At 39.8% G+C, this 22,500-nt stretch overlaps 2 protein-coding genes across 4 annotated transcripts in view; both read left to right on the top strand.

The window, feature by feature from the left end:
- LOC137978706 (E3 ubiquitin-protein ligase HACE1-like) overlaps positions 1–5,867 on the top strand; it is a 41,135-nt gene extending 35,268 nt beyond the window's left edge. For all 3 annotated transcript variants that reach the window (XM_068825723.1, XM_068825725.1, XM_068825724.1), the window contains exons 15-17: positions 1,674–1,817; positions 1,973–2,026; positions 5,508–5,867. In XM_068825723.1, coding sequence (XP_068681824.1) covers positions 1,674–1,817; positions 1,973–2,026; positions 5,508–5,630 — 321 coding nt within the window. In that variant the 3' untranslated portion in view covers positions 5,631–5,867. The remainder of the gene's footprint in view (positions 1–1,673; positions 1,818–1,972; positions 2,027–5,507) is intronic.
- Positions 5,868–11,652: 5,785 nt separating this feature from the next.
- LOC137978705 (uncharacterized) lies at positions 11,653–18,533 on the top strand. The gene is made up of 3 exons (XM_068825722.1): positions 11,653–12,029; positions 12,116–12,311; positions 16,403–18,533. Exons 2-3 carry the CDS (start codon positions 12,194–12,196, stop codon positions 17,326–17,328), a joined length of 1,044 nt encoding a protein of 347 aa, XP_068681823.1. The 5' UTR covers positions 11,653–12,029; positions 12,116–12,193; the 3' UTR covers positions 17,329–18,533.
- The last annotated feature ends 3,967 nt before the right edge of the window (positions 18,534–22,500 follow it).

Below are 22,500 nucleotides of genomic sequence, written 5' to 3'. Positions count from 1 at the left end.
CTGGGGAAAAGTGACGTCATTTACTCTCACTAGTTTAAAATTTTAGCGTGTAAATGCAGGTTGTTATATATGCAGAACATGAGTAGTTCGAAACTCCCGTGCTTCATATTAATTCAGCCCCGTCAGTAGACACGTATTGCATTCTTAAAGTAATGAGTTTTTCGCCTCATTTTCTCCTCGATCCAGCTCTCTCAAGATGTTAAAGCTAGTAATGGCGGATCATCAAATAGGAAAATTCCAGTTGAAATAAACAGGTGTCTTTTGTAATCAAGGTTTAAACCTGGGTCACTGTGATAAATTAACATAGTTTGAAACCAAGGAAAAAGAAGAATTGATTTTTTGGTTATAGTAGTTCTTAAAATGTTTATGGTTGTTTAAGTTAGAGGGACACTCAAGTGTCAAAGTGAAGTCAAGTTTATTCACGCACTAGTCAGAGTAATACAGTTTAGACAAGTTACAAAGAAAGAAAAAAAAAAACAACAAATGAAAGGCGAGCCAAATTGTCGAGCCAGAGTAAAACGTGCTTTGTATCCGCGTACCGCTTGAGTGTTTTGTTCTTCACCTTGAAGACCTAAATCGGTGTGCGTCCAACCGTAACTCCTTGTGATGGAGATCTGGGCAGCTAAAAGACGTTTTATAGGTTGAAGTTGCCTTTTGTGGGCATTCTTTCAGGGTGCAGGGCTGGTATAGTGGTGAGAGCACTCGCCTGGGTTCGATTCCCAGACTCGGCGTCATATATGTGTTGAGTTTGTTGATTCTCTACTCTGCACCGAGAGGTTTTTCTCCAGGTACTCCGGTTTGCCTCTCTCCTTAAAAACCAACATTTGATTTGATTTGCGTTAATTCGTTGATTTCACTTTACAGTGTCCCCAGTGGGTGCTTCATCGCTAAAAAACCTGACACGTAAATAAAGTTTCTTTCCTGTATCATGTCGTCGATTTATTCTAATCCTTGCATGAAATCCTTCGGATCAAGCACTGTAAATCTACTCGGATGAGCCATTAAATTTATCTTTTGATGTCGTTTTATTGAGCGTCCAATCAATCGCTCTTAAGCATAACTCATATAATTATTGATAAGTGCTTTTTGTGCGTTCTAATTGGTTACCTCGGAGGCAATTAGCGAGCGTGAATCGTATTAGCCTGTTACTGCCATGATTTCGATTTTGGAAGCGTTAAATTGTCGACTGTTATTGCGGTTTATTTGTGCTGTATTTCACAAGGTGTATGATCTATGATGGAGAGAATCTTCCCGACAGACTTGCGATTTCGCCAAGGGTTGTTTTTTTCGAAGTATTGGCTAATTCTACTATCGCGACTGTTTAAATAGAATGCTACTTAAGCTTTCCTTTGATGATGGGATCACCTAACCTGAAGTACACTTATTACTAGAATTGAAATCTATAACTTTACGAAGACGTAAGGTTGTCAAAATTTTAAAGATACATTCAAATTTGTTTAAACCAGAGTAGGATCAAACATGTCTCATTGTCAACCAGCAAATGTGAAGCCTACTTTTCGTAACAAGCCAATGCTCTTGCGCATGTCTCTTGTGCCTGTGCTTGCGCCGGTAAAAGCCAGCGCTTTGAGAGCAGATGTACTCCCCTTTCCAGCCACATGAGCTTAGAATAAGACTGCAATTTAATCCTGACTACCATTTAAATTATGTCATAGTATCAAGGATGTTCATCTGCAGACGACGAAATCACTTGGTTTTGGAGCGTCGTGTCAAAACTTAAAGAAGAAGAGAAGGCTTTGCTGATGAAATTCTCCACTGGTTCACCTTGTGTCCCTATTGGTGGATTTGCTTCTCTTACAGTATGTGATGTATTTACTTTGAAAGCCGTTTGCCACAAATGCGCGAGACATTCAAAGCATACAGATTTGTACTTCATTGCACGTTCGTCCTAAATGAGCAAAACATTTTAAACGTCTACAAATTCTGTGTACTGAACTTATCTCTCCCTTATCAGGGTTTAGGAGGCGCTACCAAGTTCACAATTTTAAAGGTTCAAGGGCTCAATAAGGTACGCTTCTTATATTCTTTCGAGTACAACAATGCGTGGATGTGTTGCAGCCTTCATATAATCCCCCTTTAGACAGGAGCCTGGCTTAAACGGATTTTGGGCAGCGAAAAAATAAACAAAGATTCCTCAGGGTGTTTTCTTGATTTTGGTCAACATCTCCTTCCTCTAAGTTTAACACGAACAAAAGTAGTGATTTAGTGATTAACTGTCGTAAACCATTAACGCCTGCGCAATGGCCTTTTTTGCCCAAGATTGATTAACATTTGGAATTACCCCTCCCCCCTCCCCCCCTTCGTGCAGCGGCGTTTTTACATAGCCAGCTAAATTTCTGATGAACTTTTCCGCACTAGTGCGCGCCCAAATTTTCTATTGTTATCACATTGACAACGAAGCGTTTTCTGATCGTTCTTCTCCACAAAGTTTGTAAGAAAAACTTAAACGCAAAGACTGTCTCGCTTATTAACGTCATCAAATTAGCTTTTAGAATCTCTGTACGGTGGCCAATTTACATTATCAACTCCGTTGATAAAACCAAATTTTTGTATACTACTTCCCCACCGACGCAGCACCACAGTTTCTTTAGAAACTACCCTTTCATTCAAATGCAAAAGAAGCCGTTTTTCATATTTAAGTGTCTATAATGTAAAAAATATATTTTGCTTATTTTAAAGACCTTTCAAAGTGAGGAAGAATGGTGTTCTCTATTTTGGAATACCTTCTTTCATTCCAGAGATGTTCAAGTTTGTTAACAACTTGATGAAGTCACAAACATTACAAATGACTGTAATAAATTCCAAAATGATTGAGAATATCTCCGAAAACATTGGACGGGTGTTGTTCAAACTTGGCACTAGTAATATACATCAGATAAGGCACAAAGTGACACCATTAAGATGTTGCCATGGCAACACTCTCGTTTCTAGTCCCTCTTTCACAATTAACGAAATATCTTGGATTTTGAACAGGTAACTGAGCACAAGCAGATTGTCAGACCTGAAACGCATGTGCTGACCATAATGCTTTACATCTCTGTATAAGCTTATCGAGAGCGAGCATGTCTTATTACGACAATAAACGACAAGATCAATCCTGCGTCAAATAGACCCAGCAGCAGAACCTGTTGCCATGGCAACAGCATCGGGGGTATCATATTTTACCTTACTTAATGTAGATTACTGCTGCCAAGTTTGAACAACACCCATCCAATATTTCTGCATGAGATATTTTCAAATTTGCGATTTATTACACACAACTGTGATGTTTGTGACGTCATCAATTTTTTAAACAAAATCTTGAATATCTCTGGAATGAAAGAAGGTATTCCAAAATACAAAACACCATTCTTCATCATTTTGACAGGTCTTTCTGCATAGGCACTTTAGTCTGTCCTTGCATACCTTGTGTTACGTCTGCTTCTTCCGGGTCATTTTAATAAACTATGTCTTTACGCTCGAACATTCTAGACCTGCTGATACAGCCAACTTCCCAAACTAAAACATGCGGTGATAGAGCCTTCTCCGTGTGCGCTCCAAACCTTTGGAACACTGTTCCTTTGGAAATGCGACATTCCAGTACAGCTTTGTTGTTTAAGAAAAAACTTAGGACTTTCCTTTTTATCAAATTTATTGAGAGTAACTCTTTATTATATTGTTCTTTTTGGATTCTAGTTGTCATGATTGTTGCTGCCTTTTTAATTTTTAGCGATATATATATTGTAAAGCGCCTCGAGCAAATAGTGGATGTGTGCTCTATATAAGTGAACTGTTATTAATATCTTCCTCTCACATTTTGAACCTTTACGCCTCGTGTTTTTTTTTTTTTTTTGGAAACAGTACCTGTGTGGAGCGTCTATTAACAATGTGCAAAAGCCTGACATACATCCAGTATAAAAGTTTTGATACTTCATCCGTGAGCCCTCGGCCTTCCGGAGAATTGGTAGAAGGTTGCGGGGAGCTCTCTTCACAATACAATACAATTCAATAGACTTAACTGATGAGAGTGTAATGTGAAATGCTAAGTAGTTACCCCATATGAGCCATGTGAGCGTTAGCCCTACTGATGGAAATGGGCCCACACAAGGACAGAGAAAAACTCTGACCAGGGTGGGAATTGAACCCACGACCTTCGGGTTAGATCACCGCTGCTCTACCGACTGAGCTACAAGGTAAGACGGCAGCAGGCCGTGGGAACTGACGATGTTAAAGTCACGGCGGTGAACATGTACAAGTACAAGGAGGGAGTACGTTTTTTCAAACGTTGGCTGTGTAGCACTTACATTTGAACAATTTCAATTCCGACCTTGGTCAGAGTTTTCCTCTGTCCTTGTGGGGTCCCGCTTCCATCAGTAGGGGTAACGCTCATATGGGGTACATACTTAGCACTTCATATTACACTCTAATCAGTTAAGTCTGTTCAAATATAAGTGCTACACGGCCAACGTTTGAAAAAACGTACTCCCTCCTTGTACTTGTACATGTTCACTGCCGTGACTTTAACATCGTCAGTTCCCACGGCCTGCTCCCGTCTGACCTTGTAGCTCAGTCGGTAGAGCAGCGGTGATCTAACCCGAAGGTCGTGGGTTCAATTCCCACCCTGGTAAGAGTTTTTCTCTGTCCTTGTGTGGGCCCATTTCCATCAGTAGGGCTAACGCTCACATGGTCCATATGGGGTAGATACTTAGCACTTCATATCACACTCTAATCAGTTAAGTCTGTTCAAATATAAGTGCTACACGGCCAACGTTTGAAAAAACGTACTCCCTCCTTGTACTTGTACATGTTCATTGCCGTGACTTTAACATCGTCAGTTCCCACGGCCTGCTCCCGTCTGACCTTGTAGCTCAGTCGGTAGAGCAGCGGTGATCTAACCCGAAGGTCGTGGGTTCAATTCCCACCCTGGTCAGAGTTTTTCTCTGTCCTTGTGTGGGCCCATTTCCATCAGTAGGGCTAACGCTCACATGGTCCATATGGGGTAGATACTTAGCACTTCATATTACACTCTAATCAGTTAAGTCTGTTCAAATATAAGTGCTACACGGCCAACGTTTGAAAAAACGTACTCCCTCCTTGTACTTGTACATGTTCATTGCCGTGACTTTAACATCGTCAGTTCCCACGGCCTGCTCCCGTCTGACCTTGTAGCTCAGTCGGTAGAGCAGCGGTGATCTAACCCGAAGGTCGTGGGTTCAATTCCCACCCTGGTCAGAGTTTTCTCTGTCCTTGTGTGGGCCCATTGATTTCTATCAGTAGGGCTAACGCTCACATGGTTCATATGGGGTAGATACTTAGCACTTCACAGTACACTCTAATCGGTTAAGCCTGTTCAAATATAAGTGCTACACGGCCAACGTTTGAAAAAACGTAATCCCTCCTAATACAATACAATACTTTATTTTACGGCACTACCTCTGGTCCACCCGGTCCTATTTAATATTCTCACTTAGCTTGTTCATTTGATTATGTTTTTATTTGTCCTAATGTAGATTCCAATGGCCTCTACGTGTTTCAACATGTTAAAATTGACCAGTTACAGCTCAGAGAAGCATCTGAGGGATAAACTATTGATTGCTATACGCCATGGAGCAGAAGGTTTTTCGTTTAGTTGATCGACAGAGGCGCCAAAGGGGTTACGTAGATTTCCGTTTCCTCGAAAATCGAGTGAAGGAAAGCGACGGGTGTTTAAAAGGGAAAAGATAGGTTGAATGGAGGTACAGTGAAAACTACGTAGTCAGACTGATCGAATGAAAGCTACCCTTGGTGTTACAGGCCTACCTCACTTGACGTATGTTGACTTGCGTTGCTAGGTAGTGATAGCAACAGCGATATGGACAACCAGCAGAAGGAAAAAGAAGAAGGAAAGAAATAAAAGAATAGTTTTGTTTTATTCATTGACAAAGACAAAAATGCTCGTGACAAAATTTGTGGGGACGGCGTTGAAAGATCTGCTATCATGGATTGGCATTACCAATTTAATTGTTCACGTTATCGTGTCTTTGGGGAGCACGGCTAACCAATACAAGAATGCAGCAATTTGCTTTGTTTTCTATGGGTATCCATCCCCGCCAAAATTCAAACTTGTTCTTAAATCCAAATCTTCAATTCAACCATTCTATCTTGCAATTTAAACTCGCAGTTATTAAATTCAAACATTCAATTCGTCAATCAAACATTCAATTCTGAATTAATAAACAAGTTGAACGTTTGAATTGCTGAATTGAATGTTTAAAAGACGAACTGAATGTTTCAGTTGCCGAATTGAATGTTTGAATTGCCCATTTGAATAGATCAATTGACCAATTGAATGTCTGAACTGACAAATTGAATAAACAAAAGAACAAAGCGAACATAATACCTAATCAACAAGGCCTAATCAGAATAACAATGGTTGTTTTGTCTTCCACCACTTTGGCCCGGTACATGAAAGTCTACCCAAGGTTTGGGCTTAAGAACAACAAGTTTGAATTTTTGCGGGGATGGATGCCCATAGTTTTTGTGGGGTTGCGGTTATGGTGGTCAATGCTGAGATCCTTTATTCCTTTAAAAAATAAAACTTGATACTATCCAAAAAGCCGTGGATAGGCTTTGATTCTTTAATTAAAAGGTACCGTAAAATTCCGAAAAGGAGCCCCGGGGCTTATATTTTTCAAAGGCCCTTTTCGAGGGGCTTAGTTTTGGAAGGGCTTATATTCGGAGGGGCTTATCTACGGAGGGAAATTTGCGTTTCCAAATCGATTGGCCAGCCTTATAGTTGGAAGTAAATTTACCGTTTTTGCTTTGTTTTACTTTGTATTTGAGGGCAATTTTCCAAGTACAAGCTCCCGGGGTGCTTATATTTGGAGGGGCGATTTAATGGAGGGTTTTCTGCGTTGCGGCTTTAGGGGGCGTATATTTGGAGGGACTTAAACACGGAGGCGCGTATTTTCGGAGTTTTACGGTATATATGCTGTGTCTGAGTTCTGAATTCGTTTGGATTCCCACTGCTGAGAAGCGTTGCATCACTGATCCAAAAACAAGTAATTTTTTTTTTTTTTTTTTTTTTTTTTTTTGCAACGGATGGAAAAATTTCATCATTGAGATTGCTGGAGTTGTTTTGTGCTGTTCTTTACTTTTTTGGATTTTTAAAAAATTTTCAGTTGGTTTTGCTTTTCATGGCCAGCTCGCGTTTAGTTAATGGTATAAAATAATAATTTGCTGCAGTTCTGTGCTGTTGTCCCTGGACATTGATTTAACTCCATTCTTATTAGGCCCATTTCCATATTTGATAGATTTCCTGGGATTTCTGGGGGTACAAATCACCCTTCGTTGATAATGGAATGAAAGAAATGTCGGCTCAACCATATACCTCTATACCTCTCTCATAATGACGGCCAAATAAAATGGTAAAGACTTGTTTCCATATCTCAAAGTCTTGGACGTGAGGAGCCTGGAACTGTTTTGTTGTTCCAGTCTCCTAACGTCCAAGGGCCCTTTGAGATATGGAAACAAGTCTTTACCAAATGAAATATTCTTCTGTTTTAGTGCTAATAACCCTTTGTAGCCTCGCTACGACTATCAAATTGCAAACGAATTTTGTTTCAAAATGAGGCAGTCGGTCTTGCTGAAGGATGCTCTTCACCGAAACGTGATTAGGGTAAACCGGAAGTGGCGTAAACATAACGAAACAAATAATTATCCCTTCCATTTCCTCATCCCTGCGCTTTTGTCTCGTTTGCTAAGTGTGTCTTACTTCAGGGGAGAAGGAACAGTTTTTCTGCCTTTGCTTGAATGGTGATCTTAATCTAAGGTGTATTCTATCCTCCTCTTGGAAAAAACCACAGGGTTGCGTTTGGTCGAGTGACTACAGGACAATCAAAGCCATAGAATGGGCAAATCTTCAACTGACCGGATTTTGACAACAGAACGGGTAATATACTATCAAGGCAAAGGAAAGATAGAATTTGGGTGAAAATGGAGCTCCTGAAATGTGTTCGAACTGTGTTGCATTTAGCTGGTAATTATCATGATTTGAATTTTAAAGGAACCTCCACTCTTACTACAAAATTAGTTTAAACATTTGTTCAAAATTCGATTTTAAAACAGTGTTTACATCAAGAAAAGTAAATTTTAAGATCGCTTATTTTCACTTTCAAATTTCGCGGGCGCAGCCATTTTTGAATAATTGTGACGTTACGATTGCCCTATTGTTCTGACACAAAGAGCTTTTATCTAATAACAATAGGGCAACCGTTTCACGTCACTATTATTCCATCTGATTGCCGAATCTAAAGCTTATTTATTTCGGATACAAACACTTTCTTTGAAAATACCGTAAGGGTGATTTGCTGTGATTTCAAGTTATTTTTTCGTTGAAGTAAACGTTCCCTTTCAACACGTAACTGGCTTAGATTGTAGGCTAGGTTTCGTGGCCTACATATTTTAAATCTGTCGAAAAGTTTCCCGGTTAGGAATCGGACCGCCAAATATTAATTCTGCCGCCGCGGAGAGAAAACAAATCCTTGTTGAGGGAAATATTTCTGAACTCATTTTAATCCACGATATCTTGACATACACTCTCTTTTTTTTTTTTTAATAAGAGATATTGGGCCTGAGGCCAAAAGTTATTTTTTTGGCGATTTGAGCCTGAAGAGGCAACCTCGTTCAGAGGATCTCTCTTCCCTGCCTCCTTTGTCGTTAAGGAGAGAGACCCTGGAAAAGAAATTGCTGAAAAGGTTCTTAGCATGTGCTAAACTAAGTTCGACTACAAACTGAGTTCTTCGGTGTATAATGATTTAATGCAATACGAATGTTAAGAAACGTCCCTGAGCATTCGAGTTAATAGTCATGTCGGACTACAGTGTCACATTTCTTTTTTTCTTTATCAATACTACTCACAAGAAAAAAACTCAAACTGAGCAACAGACGTTCCCAACTACCCACATCTTGGGAATGCTCTCAGTATGCTCTTAAAAGTCTAGTTGATCTCAGCCTGAAGGTTCTTATAAGAAAAGAATGCAGTCTACAGGAACTACAGCGACCAGCAATATAGACGAAGCGGTAGGTAAACTCGCGATTTGTTATAGCTCCTGCAATTGCTTAATTCACACTAGAGACGAGTAACCCGTCTTGGACGGGTTTCTCGTGTTAGACGAGTTTCCCGTCAAAGTGTGAAATCGGGTCGGGACGGGTTTTAGACGAGAAACTCGTCCAAATTTACCCGTCAACTTATCTTTCGTGAGTCGACGAGTTTCCCGACTAGACGAGAAACTCGTCAAAATGCATCACGAATTCACGCTTAGACGGGTTTCTAGGTCTAGTTTTAAGAGAAAATGCGCCGATTTGACTGCTGGCTAGGTAACCACGCACATCTCGCACCAGTACCCGTCCTAAAAACTCGTCCTAATGTGAATGCATGTCGGTAAGTCAGATAACTTTTTCATCGCGAATTCACACTAGGACGGGAAACTCGTCAGACGGACGAATTTCCCGTCCTCTAATGTGAATACTGCTATTAATGAAATGATGTGACTGTGTGTTAGCTGCCAGTGTTTCGACGCTTCCCATTTCTTGTCCATGCACGTAACAACGCTGCGCCAGCCAAACAACCTGCGATTAGAGCATGCTTATTCAGCAAGTGTGAACGACGTTATGTAGATGAATTTGCCCATGCAATGAATGGATAATGGTAATTGTTTTCAATCCATTTATGATCTCATCCACCCGTCCAACGCTTCAGTGAAGAAACGTTCACCACCATTGCCGGGACTGTGTTCTTCTCTTCTGGAAAAGGTTCGTACGTTCCTTCATGTTTTAAAATAAGGTAGCAAATGATTTACGTGTCACCGCTACAGGTTATTGTACTAGGCCTAGAGTGAGTATACATGTACATGTACCAAAACTGGAGCGTGCAAGCAACGCTTCTGCTCGGAGGAAAAAAAAAGCCTTATGAATTATGACAGCAGAAACGAATAGGACGTTACGCGTGCAATTTTTTTCAATTTCTCTGCCCAAGACCTCTCAGACATTATCGGCTCTACCTCTTAGGGCCTGATTTCATGGTGAATTTCAGCCCGGGCTGAAATTTCGCTCCGCCCACCGGGCTGAATTTTTGTTGCGATTCCCTACCAATTTGAAATGCGATTACACATGAAAACAAGGAAAAGATTCATAATGCTGAGGGAGAGATTTCAACCCGGATATCTTGCTTCAGGTATCGACAAAAGCAATGACGCAAACTGCTCAAAAATTCTCAAAGTGTGATAATTATTGTATTTTTTCAGAGCTTATCATCACATTCACTGATGGACTGATCTTTCTCAATTCAGTGCTTAGACTTATTAAAATACTGCAGATCCTCGGAAAACTCCAGAACTATTTCTTTCTACTCAAGAGAGGATGGCTGTATCTCACCAAGCATTGAACTGTTTACACTCGCCAACATTACAGCACAGCCTGAGGCGAATAGCAAGGCGATGCATGCTGTACAAATTTCTGTTCCGACCTTTACCCAGCACCAGCAACTCCAACGGACCCACCACTCCCATCCACTAAGTTTATTCCACTGCAAGCAACATGTGATGCATACAAGTTCAGCTTTTGGCCGAGAACGATTAAAGATTGGAACAGTTTACATGTGGACATAATTCAACTCGAACTCAATTCACTGTTTCAAAAGAGCTGTGGTGTTCGCCCTAATGAACCAGTAAACTTCCTTTTTTTTTATTATGTTTATTTATTTTTATTTTTTATGTCACTTGCAAAATGCCCTTATTCAGGATGTTGCAAGTTATGAATGTAGATGTAGATGTTGTGTCTCCATCCGTTCCGTCTTGGTCGGGCGAGATATTCAAGTTTCTCGCACTCGAGTCACATTTTATGCTGTAAGAAGCGTAAGAAGTGTCGCGTGTGGATTTGAAGCCGATTGGGGCTGAAGATTGCGTTAAAAAGAAAAAGAAAATAATTATAATAATACTTGTCAGTTAGTTCATCAAATTCTCTGGTGAATTCGACCGTAACAGACTGTCTCCAAATCACGATCTTTCATTTAAAGACTTAAGTAAACATATGGCAATATTATTAAGCGAGTGGGCAGAAAGTGTCAAAATGACGCAGTGAAACGATTTTACCTGTTAATTTTCACCATATCACGTTGCCTCTAATGTGAGAGTTAACTGTCATGTTTGACTTCCTTTGAAATAAATTACAGGTTCAAGTCAAATTAAAAATTGGGGTAATCGCTCAAAAAATGGTTGCAATTTCGGCAATTGCGATCAAGACGGCACGCGGGAAAATTCCTGAACTTCGATAAAATTTCAGCTAAAAAGAAGTGTTACGGATTTCTTGGTCTATGATGAGCAGCGCCCCGGAATATGCTCCCAAAACCCATGCAAATTACAACTCAGTTGCCCTCGGTAATGGCACCTTGGCGTGGCTAAGTTGTGTGTCATTAGTACAGGAACATATTCATGTTTAATATTCAAAACACGACTTAAAACTTGCTTTGATTGGCAGCACCCTGTTCAAAAAGAAAGCGCTTTTGAAAAGAACTTTCCAGGAGACTCAAAAAAAAAAAAAAACAGCCAGTGTATGGTGGAGCTTTAATACAATATACCTCTTAATAATATAAATTGAGCCGGCAAACGCTTCAGTATTTTGAAGGATAGCAAGTGTTCTTGAATTGTGCTTCTTTCATCGCTTTTCAATGCTTTGTCCTCGTTCACTTGACCAGATCATTTCCTCTGTTATGCAAAGTAGTTGTGATGTAACCTCGACAGGTATTCATACATAAAAAAGGCAAAATATCTGATACGTAAGCATGCCTTTTAAAACTCCCCCGTGAGTATTTTTCCGGTTTGAGAAAAACGGCAATTGAAAATTTGAAAACTTCGCACACCAGAACATGGTTTGACAGATTTTATTTTATTGGATTAGCGCAAGGCACGGGTTGGCGAAACTATTCCAATTTTTTTAACAAAAGACGAGTTTTAAGCTATTGCTGGCTTATCAATCAAATGATGTTGGTTTGAAAAGTAAGTGATCGTGAATGTGTTCGTAATATAGGTTCCCATGGTTTTTCATTTCTTACGCCACAAACCCTTAATTTTGTTTGTTATAGGAAAGTTTTCTTTGTCTGCGACGGAGAAAGATCATCGAGGACATGCTAAGCTTGGTTTGATTGAGTTCGATCCCTAAAATGGAAGCTTGTATCTTCGCTGTTGCTATTTTGTTCATGCTGGAAGTCGGCATAGCGAAGGCACCTTCGACAACGGAGCCATCAGAAGATCCGACGACAGCGAGTCAGCACTTTCATGGTAAGGGCAATTTTCAACTGATTTTCAGTTTTTTCTGCCATTGGAAAAAAAAACAAGTATTAAAATATCAGAATAACTGAAAGTTCTTATAGCCTAACCCTGTGTCGAATATTAATATGATCTTATAAGAAAAACATAACTTTTGGTATATTCGACCTTTCTTAAGAACTTTACTTCATAAATACGTCTTTATTTGTAACAATAAGAACTCTCTTCATGAAGTAGTAAAAGTCAATTTTGTTTGCAAAGGGCGAGTGTTGTTTTCCCGGCATTTCCAGCAACATTCGTTCGATATTTTGCTAAAACGAAATCTCGAGAGTGACATGAGAAAATCGAGCATAAATCATATTCAATATAAACATACGCATTCCGCTTGGCAGCCGTTGACATAATTTAGCGCAGACTTAAGATGTCCGCCACATTTTAAATATACAACCTCGGGCATTTGTTAATTAAATACATGGCAACTGGTGAACAAATGAAAATGGCTCAGATGAAAACTAGAACAATGCAAATTTTTAGCTTTTGTTTCAAAAGTTCCGGGTTCGTAAACCGACCCCATTTCAGTATCTAAAAAAGACGCCTTTTAATTTGACGTGATGGAACAGAAAAGAAAGAAATATGCGATTTTAAATCAAAAGTTCGGATTTCAATGTTAGAAACCCTTCGTTAATAATATTACATAATAATTGAATTGAAACATTTCTTGTCAGTTAAAATGAAGAAAAATATTGGTCGACTCCTATGTTTGAAATTCAAAACTTCTAGCGTCTCTTAAATTGGAAATGAGATATTGTGCAGATTAACAATAATTCTGTGGGCAGAATAGTTTTTGTGTCGAGGATAATTGAGACAGTCAACTTAAGCTTCGCCATTTTCTTTTTTTTTTACCAATAACAGAATCGATATTTTCTTCATAAAAAAAGTTTGGATGTTGCAAGGTGTGATTATTTGACTTTTTTATTATGTCTTCATTCCCAGTGAATACATTTCAACTGTGGGTTCGTTCAATTTTTGCATCTTAAAGACATCTGTTCTCCGATAATAGGTTATAGCTTTTAGTTTATTTTTTTTATTTACCTGTTCAAATAACTTTCCCGACTTCATGGTTTTTTTAAATTTGCCCGATGATTTACAAAGCTTAAAACAGTATCGATGCAAGTAATATGTATGTTTCGTTAAATCAAACAAAATCTTATGCATTTAATTTAAGTCGGTTTTTATGCTTCTTGTCACATCTCATGCTAATCCAAAAATGTAATTTTCTTGAGTAATTAGATCTTATTAGCACGTAGTTTTTAGTTTCTCTTCTCCTCACGAAAATTCAAAAAACCTCCCGTCTTTCTAAACCATCCGTACTTTTCCTAAATTGGTCACGGATTTGCCTTTTTTTTTTCGTCCAAATTTTTGCACCACCTTGTATGTCCTGCCCTTCCTTTTTAAACTTTCTTCTTTTGATTTCCAGGTTTTTTTTTTTTTTCCGTGCTTAATGCGGCTCAAACGATTTTTATCTTCAAATCCCATTCTTGAAAACTTTTTTTTCGCTTTCTGATTTTTTGTCACTTCGGATCTACTTGATCACAATTCGATCCTAAATCAAACTACCGGGCGCCATAATGATAGCCTTTAATTTTTCAAAAAGTTCTTTCTATTTTTTGGGTGTTAGAAAAGTAAATAAATTTTCTCTTCTGTCGTGACTTTGGCGACACCTTTTTCGTCCATGAACAGTCCTTACATCGTACGATTGACCAAATTTAAAACGACTTGGAAGGCGCAGTTTTCATAAGGACTACTGTAGCTAAGCCCTGCATAAAATTGGCGTAACAAGTTTCGTCTCTTCAATTGAGGTTCTGCCGGAATGCAATACTCAGTAGGCTTTCCTTAAATTAGTGCCGACTGCCTCAGGATATTTATTATCCCTTACTAGTAACCAAACCCTTTTCTGAGAATAGTAATTATTTCTGACATAGATTGCTCGTAGCGATCAAACCTCTTGATGACATGAGCGTTATTTTCCTTTATACTAGTTATAGCTGGCGCTAAAGTGCCAACGAGCCAAGCTTGCGTGATCTGGCGCCTGGCGGCTGCAAACATCACGCGGCGTACTCGTGCGGCACTCTCATTGGTTATCGCTACGGTCAACATTTCATCGCTTTGGTCTACATTACAGCTTTTGGTCTACATTACACTCAAATTTGAAGCGCTTCTGAGATTTCGTCCGCCTAAAAATCTTCTCGCGGCTCTATAAGCTGCCGCCTCGCCAGGCCTTCTGTCTTCAGAAGGCCTGACTCGTTGGCAATTACGTGGAACGCGAATGGGAAAAGTGACCACGTGACCATGATTTTCCCGCCATTTTCTACGTTTGCCGGCTGCTGCTTGCCGTCTCGACGAGAAAGCAGGCATTTTCCCGTTTGCCGTATACGTGAAAATGTTTCTTCTACATAAGAAGTTGTTTGCGAAAAAAAAAAGTACCAAAATCATTGTCCGGTATGTGAAAGGAGGAAAAATTAGGTTTCATGGTCATAAGTTCAAAACTGACTCCTTGCCGTATTTTCTTCATGAACTCGTGATGACTCTCCGTTTGCCTACAAAACAGCTTCATCTCAACTCTCAAAATTTGACGCGTAAGGATTTTCATTTCATACAGGGTCTTTTTCTGCAAACAATGTCTAAAAACAACAAACTAGATTGCTTCTAGGTTTGTTTAATATAATTAGTTTGATATAATTAATATAATTAGTTTGATATAATTAATATAATTACTTTGATATAATTTATGGGGCTTTTAAATTTCATTTTTCCTCTTTTGCCCTCCTCGAATAGCCCTCGCTAATTGCCGGCAAAAGAGTGTAAAATTTTTAGACCTAATAAAGAATTTGTTTGTTTGTTTAAAAAGACTGCGAGTTTTCACAACCTTCTCTTTATTTTACGTGAAACGTGAAACGGCAAGCCGACGTCTGTCGTATCACGTAAACAGGGAATTTAAGATCTACGACGCCGACGTTGACGAAAACGTCACCTCAAAATATAACGTTGCACTATCGTAAGTTTCTCGAGGTTTCGTTCGCTTCCTACAATGTGGGCGAAGTATCCTAAAAATAAACGAGCGGTTTCAGAGCAAAAATAGAGAACCAAATATTCACATTTGAACGCTCACGTTGTCGTCAAAACCTCACATTTGGTGATTTCACGTCGCTGTTTTGCAGAGAACCGCACGTTTATGTGCTAAAATGCGTGCCGCACGTGCAACACGATTATTTTTCCTCTTTTAACCAATGATATTGTTGTTTCGTGGTGTTCTTGTTGACCACCGCGTCGTAGATCTTAAAGTCCCTAACGTCATGCCAAATCTCTCTATTATCGCAACAAACTCAACAATCACAGAATAGACCACGCTTTTGAAAGAAAATGCAAGCGGTTTACCAGATGACTGTTTGAGTTTAATTGCGTTCGACGAAGGAGAACGTGTACAAATGTCGTTGAAATCACTCACGCGGGTATCAGTCAATGCCACTCGAGTGTTCACATTTTGGCCGCCATGTTTGTACATCTATCTACGTATCTGGAGCACTTCACCTCGATCCCATGCGAATCCAAATGAACACGAGTAGCTCTTGGAATGAGTGTATGCGCAATTCGTTCACGAGCGCGGCTGTTTCAGTCCTGGACTGATTTCGCTAAGATGCTTTACTATCAATTGACTTGGAACAACAAAAACAATGTTCCTGTCACGGCGTTTTCACAGACCGATTTATTTTTAGATCGAATTTCCCGCGAATGAGACTCCCGCAGGAGCCCGATGACCAATCACAAGAAACGAACTAAACGTCATAGCGTCACCGAACCGTCATTGCCTTTGTTTTTCGTGGAAAAGGTAGTCTAAAAATAGATCGGTCTGTAAAAATGCTGTAACATAGGGATAGTATGGGAGTTGATCGCAACTATAGCTAGTCATGGGCTCCCGCAGAAGTGGCCGTTTCTGTAGAATTCCAAACTGGACAGGTGCTCTATAGTCAAACACACTTGACTGAAGTGTGACTAGTTCTACTGCCAAATTTAAAGTCTGCGTTGTTATATTTCTTTTTCCGCAGTTCCCCAACCTGCAATAATATTCCTATCATTCCTTGGAGGATGTCTAGTGTTTGTGTTTATTTTATACAAGATTCTTCATTCCGATTTCTGTAAAATGGATCGCGATAAACTGAGCGGAACTAAACGTGCAAACTACGTGGAATTGGGACAGTCACCCGTCTTGGCCGAAGAAGCCATTGGGGTTGATGATAGTACGGATTTCATGGAACAAGAAACTACAGCGAGCGAGAAATCAGCAAAGTATTACGTGGAACAACCTTGGGGAAACGAAACACGAGAGAAGAGTAGAAGTATGGGTGATTTGCTACCGGAGAAACCGGCTAAGTCTCCGCCCCGTAGGAAGCTGACGACGTGGGATAGACCCGCCATCGAAGCTGTGAAAGCTGTGGGCTATATGAGTGTGCTAAGCGCCTACGGTGACGGGACAAGTCCTAAGGATTCGCCCATATCGGCAAGAAAACTTCGTGGATCGAGAGGCGAAATCATTTGTGTTGCAAAGTTGCAAATATCCGTCAGCTTTTCCCAGACTGCTCAGCGTTTGGAAGTGACTGTTATTCGCGTACAAGACTTTCCGGAGTCAATCTCTCATAGCAGCGCTACTTCGGCGATGTCCGTTCATCTGACGTTGATGCCTTCGAAGCGATATCGATTTAAAACGAAGACGAAGGCAACTTCCGACGTCACAATTAACGAAACGTTCGTAATGCGTGGGGTGACGGAGAAAGAACTAATGGACAGTACTCTTCGGTTTAGGATTTACGCACAGGCACCGATGAAAAAGGCAAAATTGATCGGTGAAACAGAGACACATGTCACAGATTTTGATCTTGACGATATCGTTTCCACTATGTGGATAATGGTACCTCCAGTGACTGTAGCAGAGCAAAGCAAAACTCCCAAGACGAAGCAACCACACCGAAAATGATCTACGCAGAAAACTTTACGAGGGAAAACGCCGAGAAAACAATAGACGTCCTTTGGTGTGAGGAGTACGACGACGGCTACGTAGCCAATTCAATTGAATTAATTTACAAATTATTTCGCTTGATTGTGACCTGACCATGGAGAAAAAATAATCATGTTTGAATTTTGTTCGTCATATGGCGCTGTCGTTTCTTGGATGCTTAATTATGCAAGGACGATGACGGTGGCTACAAAAACGAAAACTAAAAATTAAACTTTCCGTTCATTCCGCGTTATTCACGGCCTGCAGTGTACCCAACATTCTTCGCATAAAATTTAAATGGATCACGTGTGGTTGTTTGGAGACAGAGAAAACTGAAATTTTATTGTCACATGCTCCTACATAAAACCTCGAGTATTTCAAGTATTGTCATTCCCCGTTGTTGGTGTTGTTTGCAGAGTAAAACAAAGAAATGAACAACCACTGAAAAAACCTTTTGAGCAGATGCCCTAGCCGTCGCTGTCGTCGTAGCTATAAAAACCTATTTATTTATTTATTTATTTATTTGTTGGAGGCACGCAACCCGCAAAGCAATCATTATGGGTTCCCTTCACACAGCCTCTTCTTTTGGATAACACCCGGCCCGTTACGTTCGGCTAGACGAAGGGCGTACGGTCGGCATCGAGTGGGGTCGGCATCGAGTGGGTGCGGGGAAATCAAAATGGACGGCAGACAATCAGATAAGCAATTGACATGAACGTGGTGATCAAACTGTGAACACTGAAGTTACAGTAGGGCCTCGAAGAAAAGAGCAACGGTGTTGACGTACCAATCGTTTTCTAGAAGGCAACTGAGCACGTATCGAGGGTTTGTAGTTTAGTCGAATTGTCTTGCTGTAAATAATACTCAACTACTATTGAATGTTTACCTAATTCTGACAGATTTGCCTTGATTATGAAATTGTGGTAGAGATCAGATGTGCAATCAGTCTAAGGAAATTGAAAATGCCTACCGCTTTGACCGAATAAATTTCGGAAAAAAAATCTTATCCACATGTTCACCAAATTAAAGGTGATTTGAAAATTCAAATTAAATGCATGTACCTTATTGACGGTAGCAAGCAATTGCTCCAAGTCACTCCATATCTACACTGTAAATCTAATTTGGCATGTACTTGAATGGAAAAAAAATAGAAACATAAAGAGAGAGTTGAAAATCCAACGTCACGTGCTGTCGTCCTCTTCATTTATTTCAAGTCGTCAAATGGTGTAAGATAGAGAATGTTGGCATCGACAACGAGTGCGACTTCAAGTAAGAGTTCTGGGATTTTGATTGCTGCGCATTCGTACTGCGCAGCTCAGCGTGCTCAACTCATCGCGCAAGTTGGTCTGCGACGACTATAAATCGAAAAGTCGTAGCGGAAGGTACGAGTTAGTCAAAAGGAAATTGCGTTTGATTTAGAACTGTTTCTTTTAGTTTAAATCTTTAATAATCATATGCTAACTATCCTCAAGTGTTGGGAAAATAATTTAGGGGGTTTTCAGGCCTGAAAAGCAGCATAAGGACGGTGCCTACTAATTCAAAGGTATTTTTGAGCGGTTTACTGAATGTACAGGGAAAGCAGATCTTAACAAGTGATATTGAAATCCTAAAAGAAAATTGGGGGTAACCACGCATTTTTCGAAGATAATTAATCAACAGTATTTGTAAAAAGCTTAGAAATACAAAGCAATGTATGGCGTTCTTTTCCAAATTAAAGCTTAATTATCTCTGAAAAATGCATGGTTATTCCCAATTTTCTTTTTGGATACCAAGAGCACTTGCTAAGTTCTGCTATCCTTTCACTTTGTTTCCATGTGTGTCCAGTCCTCTTAATATCCTTTTCAAGCTCCCGTCGCCAGGTGTTCCGCGGTCTCGCTCTCTTTCGTTGACCTTGGGGGTTCCAGTTCAGGGCTTGACGGCCAATGCTACTAGGTGGTTTGCGTAGCATATGGCCAAGCCATCTCCATCTCCTTCGCCGGATATCCTCTTCTACTGGAGTTTGCTGCGCCCTTGCCCATAAGTTCTCATTACTGATGGTTTCTGGCTAGTGGATTCTTAGGATTCTACGTAAGCACTGATTTATAAAAGTCTGGATCTTCTGCCTTGGTTGTCTGCCATGATTCTGCTCCGTACAACAATACCGACTTAACGTTTGAGTTAAACAAACGTACCTTGGTGGATGTGCCGAGTTCTCTGGAGTTCCATACCTTTTTTAGTATGTTGTATGCTGATCGTGCCTTGCCAATCCTAGTTTTTAGGAATACTCTTTGTTGGCCCTCCAAAATTTTCCATGCATAAGCATTGTTTTTATTTTCTCTTGGGACTTACAATGGTCCCTAGAGAAACTGGAAACAATGCTTATGGAAAATTTTTAAGGGACAAACGAAGAGTATTATGGTATTTTTGATAATGGCTAATACTCTCTCGTCCCCCCATTTTGCAAACAAACTGAAGGTCGTCAACCAGTTCGCGGCGTCACGTGGCATGACGTCACTTCTGAACTCGGACTCTGAACCGGCCTGTAAAAATGTGATCAGTATTAACTTTGCATATTCATAGAATTCACTACTTGCACAAATCCCATAATACACCTCTTTTACCCCCCAAAATATACATAGGCATTGTTTTCGACTTCTCTTTGGGACATTTTCATGTCCCAGGAGAAATTGCAAACAATGGTTATGCAAAAGTTTTTTGGGAGGGGAATGGGGGGGGGGGGGGTAATAGAGGTGTATTATGGGATTGTGCAAGTAGTGAATAGAGCTTCTGGTTTGTACGCCCGCGATGTGCTCAAAATCAACCTTTCAAAAGCGGCTTCGTTTTTTAAGCCTGGTCCACACTGGCGACGCAAACATACGCACAACCAACATTCGCAGACCATTAATAAGTTATCCCATTGAAAGATTTTACTCTAACATCAGACGATATTTAACGTCAGTGCGGTTGAGGAGTCAATGATTAGTAGCAACTTCTGCATCCACTCAAAAACTGTGCCCCCTTTAACTTGTCGCTTATCGTGTCTTTTGTCCTAACAAAGGATACTTAAGATCAAGACGCTATTCAGTTAACGTGTTACATGAGAATAAACCATTTTACAGTTGTGCTTAGTTACCTGGGCTATAAATGAAAGAGAGATTAGAAATGACTTTGTCTTGATAAAAACCACATTTTTTTAAAATATGGAAATTCAAACTAATTAGCACCAGTCTCACCTTCATTTTAAGGCCAGGTAACTAAGTACATAACACTGTAAAAAGGTCCATTGGAGAACATGATGATGAGTGACAAAACGCGCGTGAAATTATCCCCTAATTTCATTCATCACCATACTAGGTGATTATTGAAGATTCTTTGCAATGATTGGTTACACTTGAGGCGATTATTACGCCATAGTCACCTAAGGGGTGTTTTCAAACTCGCTGCAAACCGTTGTATGTCGGGGTAACAGACCAAGAAATTAATTGTTTTAAAGAAAATGCATATTTTTCATATTTTCATATTTTTTTGTGTAACTTTTATATAACTGCATACCTATTAAGAAGCTATTTTACTTGATTTTCAACATGGGAAGTCGGAGTGGTGAATGGCCTTTGTCCTCAAAGAGAACTGTAAATGTCAATTGATCTTATTTGCCAATTGCACACATTTTTCGCTTTAGAAAATAAGAACCTGTTTTCAAATTTTAGGCTGAACAATAGTTTAGATTTGTTTTTTGATCTTAATCTTGCATAGCTTATGAAGCTTTATTGTCGCAAGTCATATTTACGATGAAACCTAAATGGATGGAAATCCGCCAATCACAACGTGTCATGTGGCCCTATGACGCGCGGTTGCAGTGATTCACGGCGGCAAAAAACGAAATTAGAACTTAAAAGAGTCCGCAAGGTTAATTATAAAAGGTGCAATAAAGTCCTTTCACGGGAGCACATGAGCCCAACAAATTGACCTGCTCCCAACTGAGTGGCTCAGATGGCAGAGAATAGAGCGTTTTCACATGACGTCACGGCAGCCATGTTGGTGTTCCAAAACAAAGAAACGGCGGCCATGTTGGTGTTCCAAACTAATCCTCTGGGAATTGAACTCTATTTTTATGCAAATAGTTTATTTTGTTTCATCAAATTAGCATTTATTTTAGTCACGTGAGTGAAAACGCTCTATTGCACCCGCATAGCAGAGATCACGGGTTCGAATCCCGTTGAGGCTGCCTGAATTTTGCAGGTGTCTTTAAGAGACAATGGGCCCTTTGCAGCTTAGTGATCACATGGTACAAATACCACGATACTGTGACGCAAATTGCGCACTGGGACATCTAAACCCAAATTGTTTTTTTGTTCCTAATATAAATCTCCCCATCTAAAGCAAACATATGTCAGCATTGTTACGCAGAACTTCCCTTTTCTGTGCCGTGCTAGCCACGTATATAAACTAGGCAGAACTAGCAGTAATTTGGACCCACGACCGTGATGTGAGAGGCATGGGTCTATTCTCGATTTTACGTCACTAACTGCTTTGCATTCCTGTTTTCAAAGACATTTTGCATTGCAAAGCCGTTTTGTGACGTAAAAGCGAGAATAGACCCTTGCCTCTCACATCACGGTCGTGGGTCCAAATTACTGCTCGTTTAGATAACTTTGCGCTTCTATAAAAAGCGTAATTTTTGAATCGTCAAACATGTTTGCTTTCCGTGGAGAGATCAATATTGTAGACTAAAAATATTTCGGTTTAGGTGCACTTTAATTTAAATTTTCTGCAAAGGGTCTATTGTTTAAATCGTAAAGATAAATGCGAGGATCATTTCTCTCTTTCGTCAAATGAAATCGCTTTTGTTTTGCAATCGATTTTCTGGTTTTTGCCATTTTGTAGTATAGGTATGACAGCAATTTTAAAATAAAACCTGCAAGTAATGGGGAATGATTTGTGTTTAACTGATGTCTGGAATATATAAGTCGTTTATACATTATTTTTCTCAAAAAAAAGAAAGAAATGATGACTTTATCAGCAGAAAACTTTATTATCTATCCATGAATTAATCGGTAGTTTTAAATTGGTAGGTTTCTTTAATTTGTAATAAGTAATCGTGAGGTTAATGACACTAACTAGATATATAAATTTTTTGTTTTATCGCCTCATTTTTGTTTCGTGCTTTGTTGT

Source organism: Montipora foliosa, chromosome 12, assembly GCF_036669935.1.
Source record: "Montipora foliosa isolate CH-2021 chromosome 12, ASM3666993v2, whole genome shotgun sequence".
Taxonomy (NCBI): domain Eukaryota; kingdom Metazoa; phylum Cnidaria; class Anthozoa; order Scleractinia; family Acroporidae; genus Montipora; species Montipora foliosa.
The sequence above is the reverse complement of the archived record's forward strand: the minus strand, read 5'-3'. Positions and strand labels throughout refer to the sequence as shown.

Bases quoted from the DNA above. Each gene is read 5' to 3' on its own strand.
- LOC137978705 (XM_068825722.1), top strand. From the start codon at position 12,194: ATGGAAGCTTGTATCTTCGCTGTTGCTATTTTGTTCATGCTGGAAGTC. The intron at 12,312-16,402 runs GTAAGGGCAATT...CTTTTTCCGCAG, and splicing joins AGCGAGTCAGCACTTTCATG to TTCCCCAACCTGCAATAATA.